Here is a 14,603-nt window from a genome sequence, read left to right on the forward strand (position 1 = left end):
ATAATAGTAATAACAAAAACGAAAAAATATATTTCTGGTATAACTATAAATATTACGATCAAGTAATACGTCAACTCAAATATAAATCCATCTTTGTAATATAATATCGTTATAATATATAAAACAAATATATTAGAATATGTTAATAATATTTTTTTATAAGTAAATAATTATTTTTAGTTATTAAAATTATCCATGTTTTGGCAATTTTGAATAAATTCATTGTAATATAGATAATCTCATTTTATATTAACAGAAATACATATATATATATATATATGTTATATAGAGTTTATAAGGAAAAAATTACGTGCAATACATAAAGCAGCATCAATAGTATTAAAGCACATAAAAATAGCAATTTAGTTATACTTTTATTAAGAAATAAAATAAAAAAAAAATTAGAGAGTATATAATACATATATAACGATATTATACATCTACTAATCTAATAATTATTGAAAATATAATACAAAATCGATGCAACATAATGCCCTCCTCTTATAAGTGCACCATTTTAATAATAAAAATTACTTTTTAATCTTAAAATATTAATTTTGAAAGTATAAATACAAAAAATAAGGAAATATAGCAAACACTGATTAATTTATATTGTATTATATACTTTTATATATCATACGTGTGATAAGAAAAACTATAATTATACAAATAATTCAATAAAATAAATATATATTGTAAAAAATAAATTGACCTTTAAATTTTAGATAACACTGAAATTTTAGGAACTAATAATTAAAAAAAAATAAAAATAAAAATGCAATAAATAAAACTTCAAAAAAAATATAAAAGATCGTCAAACATTGATTTGTTAAGAAATTCCTATAAAGTGCATTAATAAAATGTTAAACATATAATAATAATTTAAAAAAGGTGGTCCTTATTCATGATTATTATATAAAGGATTATTGAGAATATAATAATTAATTATACAGCATTGATGCATACAACTTGCATAATGATATATATATGAATTAATCTCAAAATTATCATAGCCAGTTATTAATACTCATAAATAGAAAACATTTAATTGTTAATTTGTTCTACAAACAAATAAACTAGTTCTTTAATTATAATAAACTGCTACATAATGACGCAAATAATGAAGACGTTCTTACATTTACCACATCACACAATAATACAAATAGATAAAGATGAAATATATTATCATTACCTTTCATGATTACTGTTTTATACAAATTAATTTTAATTGATATTCATAAATATTGTAAACATAATAATTTAACTACAACATTCGAAGTGAAAAATAACTTAAAATTATAAAAAAAAAATAACACTAATATATTCTCTATTTATACATCGAATGGATAATTAAATTATAACATGAATATCTAATAATTATGGAATCTCATGTTTTATTTAAAATTTCAAATGTTTTTTAAATAGAACGCTGTATTTTTTACAGCGTAAATTTCAATAATTCGTACAAAATTTTTGCACACATTAAGAGACACGATAAAAAAATATAGAAATTTGGTTTCTTAAAATTAAATTATTTAAACATTCTTATTACACTATTTCAAACATATTCCCAAACAGTTGTTCAATAAATACTGTTTTAAAAACTTGTTACATGTATTTTGAAGATCACATATTATATTTAATATTATGGCGTATGAACTAAAACTACGTAAAAATATTATTGAATTGTATATTCACTGTAGAACAAATAAAATGCATGTTTATCATGAATGAATTTTCGTTTAATTCACTTTAAGCTGAATTTTTATTTAATTATATGTTGTTTTGAAAAAAAGAAAAGTCCATTTCATTTAAATATCTTTGTACATATATATATATATATATATATATAGGTGAATTATTTTAATATATAATTTCAAATACATTATTAATATTTGTCAAACTTTCACATTCTTTTGGTTTTTGAAGGAAAAATTAATTTCAAGGGGTACTTATAACATTTTAATAATATATTATATATTTCAAATGAATAAGAAAAATTGTTATGTATAATATTAATTAGTACTATAACGCCCATCAATCCGTAAAAACGAACACTTTTAATGTTATAAATACACTTGTCTCATTCGTAATATCACATGAAGTTTAGCAGTACTTTCCCTTAATATATTCCCCTTTAATATATACATTATACGGGTAATATAGAAACTGTTTTTTCAAATATAAAATTAAATGATAAAATTATTAACCACTCATCTACTAGGATTGTTTCAATAATAACGCATTCTCTAAGAAGAAACGCATAAATTATTTGTATAAAATTAAAGATTCCTAATATTTCCTGTAATGATGTAAGGGTTGTTTTCTTTTCAGATAAAATAAATATATAATTAAAATTTTTTATTTATGTTATTGATAATACTTCGATGAAATATATAAAATTATGCTTAATATTATTACGAGGAAACGGTTATATGCTTATATAAAATTAAATAAAATTACACTTATATAATCTATTATTTTTATTACATCTGTTAACATATATTATAAAAATAGACAATCATTAGAAACATTTTTACATAGAGAGAACGTGATGCATATTTTCCTATTTATATGATGACTTATACGAAATGAACTCTTCATTACATTGCGTTCATAAAAATAAAATTTTTTTTATGAACACTTATTAAAAAACAACCCTATAAATAATTGAACCTTCTATATATGGGTACTCCAACACTCAAGATTCATTTGTTAATTATTAGCTGACTTATTTTATAATAATTTATTTTTTATTAAAATTATTCATCATTCTTAATAAATTAAACGTAATTCCTCTATATAATGAGAAGAATATTACACCAATAATAAAAATGTTTCGTAGGATCTTATTTTATTACATGATATACTAACATAATTCCTAATTTAATATATAAAAACAAAAGAGAATATTCTTAAACAAATATTTAGAACAGTGTGTTATAAAAAATTTAATTTTTTAAATGTATTATACTTATATATTAAATACTGAAAATAACAATAAACAAAAAACAAAAAAAATAGTTATAAAATTAAATGGAAGCTTATGAAACAAAAAAAATCATTCACATAATATGTGTTAACAATGGAAGTACCTTTTTTTTACGTAAGTTAATTATATTCATAAATGTTTTCTTATATTTTGTTCATAAATATACCTTTATTTTTCTATACTTTTTATTCTTAATTTTGTTATTTGTTCATATGTATATACAAACAATTTGTAAAATTTGCTAATAATAATTTTTTTTTTTTTCTTCCTCTGTAGCTTTTTAATTGTATTAATTTTTTTTTATCTTTGATCATATTCATACTCAATTATATTTGTTCCAATATATTTTATATTATTTACCTTTTTTTATGTTTATTTAATATACATATATATTCCTTCCAACTTTCTTATTTGTAAACTTGCTTTTATTTTTATTACATGCATAAAACGCTTCATTTTGTATGTTTTAATTATTCATACACTATTTAATATAAATATATCATATTTAAATTATATAACCGTTAATACTTCCATTGTTTTATTTCTTTTAATTTTACGAATAACTATGCATTTTGTATATAACAGTCACATGTTGCAATAGATATTAACTTTTTAATTGTATAGTGTTTATATTTTTTTGTAATGTGATTATTTTCTTATTCTTTTCTATAAAATATAACTATAGATGGAACATTATATATACGTATTAGCGTCATCATCTAAATGATTTTGCGTTTAATATTCATTTAACTCAAAGAGCGTCGTTCCGATTAATTATATAGATATAAAGGCCATGTTTGAGAATTTATAAGTATACATACAAATTCGTATACTCATAAATGTTGCGGATGTTCTTGATAAGTACTACTCTTAATTGTTTAATTCTTTAAGTCCCTCTTTTGAAACTGGATTCCAAAGAAAATGAACTAACGCACAGTTTAAATAAGCAAAACATATATAATTTATTGATATTTTAATTATAAATTTTAAGGAATTTTAAATTACAAATGTTAGTATATATTTTAGTGTAAAATTTTTATTTACTATATAATTTTGGAAAAAATAAAATAAAATATTCCAAGTATTAAATAAAGCAGAATTTCAATACTAAAATAATATGTAATATATTATATTTCGTTTTTAGAATGGTGAAAGAAACAGTGGTAAACTGATGTAATGAATTGTGTGTATGTACATAAATGAGAGAAGTGCCTTTACCCTCCCCATGTTATAAAATAACTTCTTAATAAGAACCAGCAGATAATCCACATTTGTCAGTCCTTATAACATTCAAAACTTCTCGTATATCTTCTAATTATGTTGATGGCTTTTCATTTAATAACTACTCATGATATTTATCTGATTTTTGAATGATATTTCTTTCATTTACTTTTTCTGTTTCATCACCTTATTATTAAATAATATATTCTGGTGTTACAACAGCGGCACTAAGTGTTTCTTTAAATTAGTATGTGTGCATTTTACGTTTCTTCGCACTAATGTTTTTCTGGATATCCAACTATTAACTTGTCAGTATCTTTTCCCGCATTATAAATATTACTAGTAATCATATTACTTCATATTTTGATCGTTAATGACTTAGAATTATTGTAATACACTTATTCTGTATCTGCTACACCGTTGTTATCTTCATTATTATATTTACTTAATCCTTAAACTCCTCCTTCTAATTCAAGGATCAGTAGGATTATATTATTCTTCACACTTAAAAAATGTCTACAAGAATTACTCACTTTTTCCTAAAAACAACCATCATACTGTTCAATATTTTCTTCATATAGTTTATTAATACAAATAAGATATTCTTTATATATATTCATTTATCCTTTTGAGCATGGTCACATTTAACACTATTATGATTTATAAAATAATCTCGCAAATCATTCTCATCTTTCAATATTTTCATAACGTTCTTAATAAGATCCTCACATGATACATCTCTCTAATGTCTAAACTGATTTTTTTTCACTACATAAAATAGCTTTATCAACATCTCTGCCTCTATTAAAATTTTTACTAGTATATAATTTTTTCCGCGTCCTAAAACAGAACCAGTGTTTCAAAGCATGACAGTGCTACATTCCAACTTCTACAATATGGATAATGTACAACCCTGTTAAATTTGCTACAGGCCTTTTTCAAAGAGTTTTAATATGTTCATCAGTATCTCCTTACTTGTTACAGTAACCGCTATCGTCTTTTATTTTATCCTCACTAACCAATTTTTAACATAATCTATATAAAGGCAACACTTTTAATTCACCTTCCTGAAAAGTCAACAGATAAAATGAACTGCATAAACACATAAATAATTTCGTTCATAAATGAATTTTATATTGCACTTCAACATAAATATAAGACATAAATAATAATCTATTCATAATTTTTAAAATAAAAATATACCCATACTTTCTTTCCGAAGTCTTAGATTTTATTTTAATATACATATTATTTACATAAATGATAACAATTATGGTAGCATATTATCTATATATACACTACATCGACACTTAATCTTAGACATATTATGTATTTCTTTATAATAATAAGATTTCAATAAATATGCATAACGACGGATTATTCTATAATTTTTTATTAACATTAAATTGTAGAAAGTTTATAATTATCACATAAAATAAGCATTATTTTAATAGAAATTAAATTCAAATTGTGAATGTGATAAACATGTAAAATGTAGCATAATATTACAAATTAATTCTTTGTAGAATGACAAGTTAAAAACAATCCATACAAAACTAATAATTTTACATAATATGGCAAATTTCATTTATTTTACATTAATATTATTCGCCATTTGTACTAACGTATTTATCTGATAATCCTTTTTAACTATTTAAAATGTTGTTACAAATGTGAACTGTAGCATATAAATGAATATTTTTACTTAGATATAATGACATACTTCTGAAACTCTACACCTGTTTTATTTTAATTATTCTATTTAGTATATTATCAGGACATTCAAAAATTCATATATTTTTTGTTACCTTTTGTTTAATGCATATTAAAAATTCAAAATTTTAATATACTAAAAAATATCCTATAAATTACAGTATACAAGAACATACAATAAATAAATGCCATTTTGTTATATAAAAAATGTTAATATGAAAATTCTATTAAGGGTAATTGTTTTATTTATAATATAACCTATATTGTAATGTCATAACATATTCTCCATTTTACTTAGTTTTATAGTAAATGCAAATTTAAATTATTACTTTATATCAAACACTATAGTTTCCACATAACACATGGATTTTAACCTATTAATATTACTATATAAAATATGTGCTTAACTTAAATTTATGCAATGCACTGTTTGGAATAAACAAAAATTTCAAAAAAAAATGTCCAAAATTATTCTTTTAAAAAAGTAAAGACTATGACAAGTATGCTTCTTTTTTGTATTCCTCACGTGGTAAATATACGTTCGTTACTTATAATGAAAACATATTGATACAAAATATATAAAATAAATAATATTAAAAAAACAAAGCTTTAATATATTTATTTTTCATATATTCAATAACACTTGTGAAAAATTATTTTTTCTCATTTTCAATTATATATATTCACAGATGTCCGTTATTTTTCTCCCAAATTATGCAAATTATTAAAAATGATTTTAATTTTTCCAAAAACTAAAATCATTTTTAATTTGAAAACGACCTTTTGCATTTTCTTAAATGTGTTTCATCTGCAAAAAAAAAGTCCTAATTCACTTTTTCCAATTAATAGTTCATACATGACCTTACGGTTTTATGTCATTTTAAGCAATTATACACTTTTAATGAACAAATACTAATGTTTCTATAAAATATTTAGCATAAATTTATTATATACATTAATATCTTGAATTTAGCATTCAACAGGATATGGGAAAAACAAATAAAAACTGTAAATCAAAAAATTAACAACATACACATTAATGTAACCAATTTTGTTAGTATATATTATAAAGAAAAATTTAATATATAATTAATATAAATTCACAAAAAATTACATAAATTCTAATAAGAATTAAAAACTTTATAATATTTTAAAATAATTACAAATTAAAATAAGCTAATAGTACTGTAAATAAAACGCTAAAACAGGTTAGCAATTTTCATAATAAAAACATAACGAAATTACGCTATTACTAAATTCATTGAAAATATAATTTTACGAAACAGAATAACAATTAAAATGACAAAAACACGTAAAAGATATAAAAGGGTATTGTATAATTGCCAATTAAATAATGTACAATTCCCGCACATTATAGCATTCTGATATATAATCAAAATCAAAAAAACATTATTTATTTGAAACTCAAAAAAAAAATATTTAAAGGAACAAACACAATAACTTTAAAATATATATATATATATATATATATATATGTTTATAACTATATAATCTATTGCATAATTAAATATACAATAATAATTGCACTTTTTTATTCTTAAAAAAAAGCATGAAACCATAAAATATCTCATTACAATTCGCGCGAATATTTATATTAAAAAATAAACAAAAATATCATATTTTGGCAGTTAAAATTATATATATAAATTACTCGTAAAACACAAAATAAAAAGCAAAAAAATTTAAATATTAATTTCAAAAATATTACGAACATTAATATATTTAAAAGATTATTGAAAAACGATCGTTTCTTAATATAAATATATATATTTTTTGAATACATTTTTCCCCAGTTAAAGTACATTATCTATGGATTGTGCGAAATAAAAAAAAAAATTTTTAAACTTCCATTTATACAAATATAATGAAATAATGACAACATATTCATCCGACCATTGTTAATTATAACGTTTTCCTTACGCATTTGTCATTATTTATTCAAAGAGCAGAAACAAATATAATTTGATATATGTGTGATTTTAAAATGTGTAAATATAGAACAGAAAAAAAGAAATCATGTGCTATTACATTTATCATAATTCTAAAATAATATAAAAAGTTCAACTGTTTCTTTAAAAAATTAATAATCATATAGAGATATGCATCCATATATATTTTCATAAAACTTTAAACAATATAAAAACGCAAATGTCACATCTTAAAAATTAATATTTTATTATATATCAAAAAGAAAAGCTTTTTATTAATTGGTTTATTAAATTATGTGTTTTATACGCTTTTAAAATTAACTCATATATATAATTGTATCATTTGTTATTCCATATAAAGAAAAATGTTTTATATACTATAAACATAATAGTGGGAAAACAACTACATAACTCTGATGTCCTATCTGTTTTATATAAAAGGTAAACAAAATCAAATAAATACAAATAACTGCAGAATTTTTTTTAATATCATATATTTTCTTAATGCAAAACGTAAAATAATAAATATCACATATGTATATATATATATATATATATAAACAAAAAAAAATAGAGTATCCACCCCGTTAAAAAATATTAAGTCCACTGTAAATAAAATAATATTCAGCATTCTCTTAATATATTAATATACTTTTATTGCCATTAGGATATTTATCATTTTATGTAGTAAATGAACAAAAATTGATACGTGAGAATTATATTAATCCTTTTAATATGCATAATGTGCGTATAGCTATTTCCATATATTATGGTAACCTTTTATATTTTTCACTAGTTCTGCAAAAATATTTAAATATCTATTTTTACTTTAATTACTTCATTTTTTTAATTTCCACTCATTTCAAACGAATATCCATCTTATCTCATTATTATAATGCAGCTCCTATTGATTTTATTCCATTCATAATTATTTTATACATTTTCGATGGTGTATATTAAAATATATATATAAGAAAAAATCTGAGGTATTTATATCACTCTTTAAAAAATAAAAAGCGCCTTTATTTTTCTCTCCATAAATATGAAATTTTTTTTTTTTTTAATCCATTTACACACTTTACAACTCCATAAATTATTTTATCTATCTAATTACTTTTATGTTTGCGAAAAAGAATATATATATATATAAAAGATTAAATCGTAATGTAAATTTTTCATTACTTCATAAACACGATTTTATATGGAATTATTTTTTGTATATATACCACTCTAATTATGTGCTCATACTAATCTACAACATTTCACGTTGATGTTAATTAAAATCATATTATTTTATTTTATTTTCCTTAATTTTTTTTTCAGATGTTACAGTTTTCCCTTTTAAAAATCAAAAATAAAATTTTAATTATATTATATACAAATAACTAGGTAATACCAACATGAACTCTACAAACGTTGAAATATATGAATCTTTTGACAAAAAAAAAAAAAAAAAGTATATAAAATAAAACTACTTCATTTTCTATATATACTAACGATGTTCCATTTTTTTGTTGTGATTTCATATGAAATACAATAAATGAATCATGTCTATTATATATTAAAAATTAATTAAACTCAATTCCCACCTTTTAAATAAAAATGCTCTACAACCATTTTTTAATATAGCTTATTTTAATCTCTTATTAAAAATTTTTTTTTTTAATGAGAATCTCCTTTTCTTGTATATATAAGGATTTTACATTTTATTTTTATATTTATGCTTGAGCTACCTGTTCATTTAATTGTGCATTTCTTCTATCCCATTCTTCCTTAACTACACTTAAAAAGTAAATAAAATCATTGTTGGCACATTGAAGGTATTCATTAGAAATATGTTCCTTAGCTCTTAAAGAATAATTATCATTTTGTAAAACATCACCTAAACTACGAACTAGGAGTTTTAAATATATAAACCACCTTTGGTTCCACATTTGACATTTCCATTCTCCATCTATAATATCATTTTGTTCTGTAAAATCGATATAATCTTCTATCATAGATACAAAAGTCTCATTCCATGTTTCAGTTATTTGCTCAATTAATTCGTTTAACTCCTCCTCATAATCTTCTTGTTCTTCACTTACTACTTGAACATCTAAATTTAACTGTGGATCATAATGAATCCCATTTGACAAATTTAACATTAAGTTAATACCACTAGTTCCATTTTGTGTATTTGCATATTTTTCAAATATATTTACGTTTTCTGATCTTAGAATTCTTTCATATCTTTTCCCGACTTCATCTTCATATGCATTTTTTTTACCAAATGAATAATTAACAGGATATATTCTATAAAAATTGATTATTATGTATTAAAAAATTATGTATTCATATTATTATTTTTTATATATACTAATTAAAAACAAAATGCTTAATTAGGGTAATAACATAAACATATGTACTGTATAATATATATATATACAAATATATAAATGTATATACTCTTAATAATGTTTACTTCAAATGATACGTGTTATAGGATTGCCAAAATACAAAGGTTAAGGCAATAATACTTAATAAAAAGGAAAACATATTTATTATTATATTTTTACAGTTTTATTCTGAGGATGTTACTGAAGAACTAAATGGTAATCATTTTTCTCTCTAATTAGCTCTATTAATAGAGGATGACTGAATGTTTAATTTACTGTAATTGTTAGTAATTTTCAACTAATATTTTGTCAAAAAAGAGAGTAGTATTTATCAATAAAATATTCTTTTTCTTCTATTACTTTCAACGAGTTATATTACCCTTCTTTAAATATCAGTTTATACTACGGATTTAATTTATAAAATAATAAAATGTACACGCTTAAAATGTAAATTTATGAGGCAAAAGAAAACAAAAATAACAATTCTAAAAAAATATCTTTAAAATTTATGCACATAATTTATATCCTAAAATTATCATAAAATATTATATATTTTTTCGTTATCCTTTTAATTAAATAATTAAAATTAAAAAGCTTAATCTAACAAATAAAATATTTGAAAATTATAGGATTTTCTATAAATTTAAAAATTATAAATTTAATTAAATTTACTTTTAATCATACCTTCTTGAATATTTAATACATTTTTAAAAATTATTAAAATATTTTTATTTTTTTGTTACTATTTTGTTTTATGTTTGTATGAAATAATTTTATATTTATTTTTTTTTTCTATTTTATAATACTTTTTTCAGTTGTTTTATATATAATCCACTTATAGATACTTTATTTCTATGAATATAAATAAAATATACATATATATATAATATATATATTTATCTATTTTACATAAAAAAAAATAATAAAAGTAATCTTGTTTATTTTATGTATTTTATAAAAATATAATGCGTAAATTAATATTTTCTAATTTAATTTTTTTTTTGTTTCAATCATCTATAGGTTGCTCTTCAGCGTATTTTCTTCTTTTTCTGTTATTTTATATGTATATAAAAAATAAAATAAATACGTATTCATTAGAGTTTTATCCTTTATAACATGTTTTTTCATTTAGAATAATATGTGGGTTAACGTATTTTCATTCTTTATACTTTATATATATATATATATTTTTTTTTTTTTTTTTTATAAGGTTAAAACCATATATTAATATTTGTTACTAGTTAAATTGTCTATTATTTTATTATCATTTTTTTTAAATTTATTTTTTCTTGTTATATTTTTTTTTTTAGCCCTATATATTTTTTTTCCTTTGTAAATACAATATAAATTTATATACATTTAATGAAAGAAAAAGTTTGTTATTAAAATAAAGCATTATTTTTTGAGAATTATGTATAATAAGTATTATTTTATTTTTTCATTTTATTTAATGTAAAATGTATAATTATTTAATAAAAAAAAATTAAATAAAGTATTAAATTAGCTGAATTAAATTAATTTATAATATAAGGATAATTGTTATTTTTAGTAATTCTGTAAAACGGTAAAATTTTTTGATTATTAGTAACGTTGTAAATTAAAATTAATAATGAGGATGTTTGTATTAATTTTGTTATAATATATTATAATGAAATAACCCACATTCCTTTATTAACCATACATGTATTAATCATTTTTATATAATAGACACTTCATATATGCGTTGATTAACAAAATTTTAAGTTTTATTCGCCTTTAATAATGTATTCAATAAGCATAGTACAAATATTGCAACTTATAATATTAATTGAGACATTTATACATATATTTTCCTAATTACATGTAAAAACAATATTTCGAAATTTGTACTTCATTTTTTTTTAACCATAGATTAGTTGTTCATTTTATTCCGTGCTGCAATAAATAAAGTACAACGAGAAAAAAAAAAAAACAAATTTCTTTAATATAAAAAAATAAAGTATATACGAAGATAATTGTTTTTTTTTATTTTTAAATTTATATATTATAAATATGTTTTTATTACATTAAAAATAATGTTAGACTTATTCATATTAACATATAAAGGATAAGTTTAAAGGTCTTTACATATATCAATTATTTCCTTATTACTCTTTGTTAATGTAGCTATTATAAATATAATATATTTTTATCCGTAACGCGTAACTATTTAATAAAGTATAAAAATATAAATATTATATATTTTCCATAAGAATAAAAAGATATATTATCATTCTTACCACTGTTTTTTATGAGAAGTTTTATATGTGCATTAATCTGTAAATATATACACCAATTTTATTTTACTGTTATTTAAATCCAGCTGATAATGGCATAAACTTTCAAAATAGTACTATAAAAAACAACCATTAAAATGTTAAATAAATTTTTTAATTATATTATATGATTATCTTAAATTTTTCCTAAAATGAGTTATTTTCGGATGTTATTTTTTTTTTTAATAAAAAATTGACGCATTGTTCAGGATTTCACTAATTAACATTGTTAATTAATCTGAGTGTTAGGTGTTGATAATTCGTTATTTAATATATAACTGTTTTGAAAATTTTTATTAAATATCTTAATTCTTTTAAATACGTTTTGTTTATATTTCAAAAGTAATTTTTATTTCACCAAAATGGCAATTATTTTACAATATGCAATATTGTGATTTAACATTTTTTAACATTTCTCGTTCTTTTGTTGGATACACAAATATATATAATATTAATAATAATATATAATTTTTTCCGTGGTAATAATATAACACATTTGCATTGGTTTAAATACAATTTTAAATGATTGTTTACGCATCTAATTTTTTTTATTTCAATTATAAATTTATTATTTTAAAGATATACTTATTTTGAAAATGTTACAAGTATTTATTTAATAACATTCTTGAATGTGTTTTGTAAAATATGTGATATATAGTTAAATTTTGTAGTATTTACTTAAAATTTTTAAATTTAGAACGAAAAAATTATTACACACTTAAACGGATAATATGAAAAAATTTCGTCAACTTTACGTGGACTACTTATAAGTTTACTATCACAAATAAAATAAGGTGAAATAATTTTTTTTTTAATATACCATGAATGGTAAAAATGTTACGGGTATATTGTTTTTATTAACATATTTTACCAAAACGTTTTATGCTTCATTCTTTGGGTATTGTGTATTAATTTTATTCTTTATATTAAAAAATTTGTAATTGTAAATATAAATATATATATATCACTAAGATTAGCCTCTAATTAGCTGAAAAAAATAAAAAACAATAATAATGATAGGCATGACGCCAAAAAATTATATACTTAAATGCTTAATAGTAATAGAATACAGTAAAGAATGTGCCAAAATATACTATTTAACTTATCTTACGGAATGATAAGTTCATGTGAACTTTTAATATTTGAAACCACATAAATGTGTATAATACTTTACTGAATTCTTCTATGCATTTGTACGTAAGAACTTTTTATAATCCAATTTTTAAACAGAATATCATGTATAATATAAAATGAATGATACACTTTTATAATGCACTAACAGAATTGGCCATGTATAAAAACATATCATTCTAACTTTCTTACTACGAATTGTATATACATGTGACTTATAAATAATCTACAAAAAAAAAAAAATAAATAAAAACGAAAATATAACCATAATTTTTAAATAGAAAAAAAATATATATATATATATATATATATATCATATTTAACTTTTCCAATGTTTCTATGATACATTTTTTCCTGTATCCCTGTGTGAAATAGGGAACGAAAGACTTAAATATATTTAGATGTTTCGAAAATGATGAAATTCTGAAATAAATTAAAAGCAAAAATTACAAAAAAATTAAAACACACAAAACTTGTACATAGGGCAGTTTGTATTAATATAAACATAAATGCAATATTTTAATATTTCAAAAATATATAAATATATAAATAAATAAAGAAAAACATTCATTTTTGTTTTATAACTTATTAGTGTTAAGTAATATAATAACATAAAGGGACTCATTAAGCTAGGAATCAAGAAGAACACTATATTTATATTAAATATTTTCATTCTATTTCTTATTTTATTTTATAAATTTATTTTTTTCTGTAAAATTTCTTTTAAAACTGTAAACATTTTTTTTTTTTTTTTTTAAATACACATAGATTCATAGGAATAAAGAGAAAATTGTCACAACAAATTTTCAGAATTTTATTTCCTTTATTTACTGTCAGTATGCAGGAATTGTATATGATTTATCATATTTTTTTTCCTATTTAATTTTAAAAGTTATATATGTATAAATGTATGTATATATATAAA

At 19.9% G+C, this 14,603-nt stretch overlaps 1 protein-coding gene across 1 annotated transcript; it reads right to left on the reverse strand.

The window, feature by feature from the left end:
* Positions 1 to 9,593: 9,593 nt before the first annotated feature.
* MKS88_003080 (uncharacterized protein) lies at positions 9,594 to 10,413 on the reverse strand (the record flags this gene model as incomplete). Its single annotated transcript, XM_067216142.1, has 2 exons — positions 9,594 to 10,170; positions 10,340 to 10,413. 2 exons carry the CDS (start codon positions 10,411 to 10,413, stop codon positions 9,594 to 9,596), a joined length of 651 nt encoding a protein of 216 aa, XP_067072819.1.
* Between the last annotated feature and the right edge of the window lie 4,190 nt (positions 10,414 to 14,603).

Source organism: Plasmodium brasilianum, chromosome 10, assembly GCF_023973825.1.
Source record: "Plasmodium brasilianum strain Bolivian I chromosome 10, whole genome shotgun sequence".
NCBI lineage: Eukaryota > Apicomplexa > Aconoidasida > Haemosporida > Plasmodiidae > Plasmodium > Plasmodium brasilianum.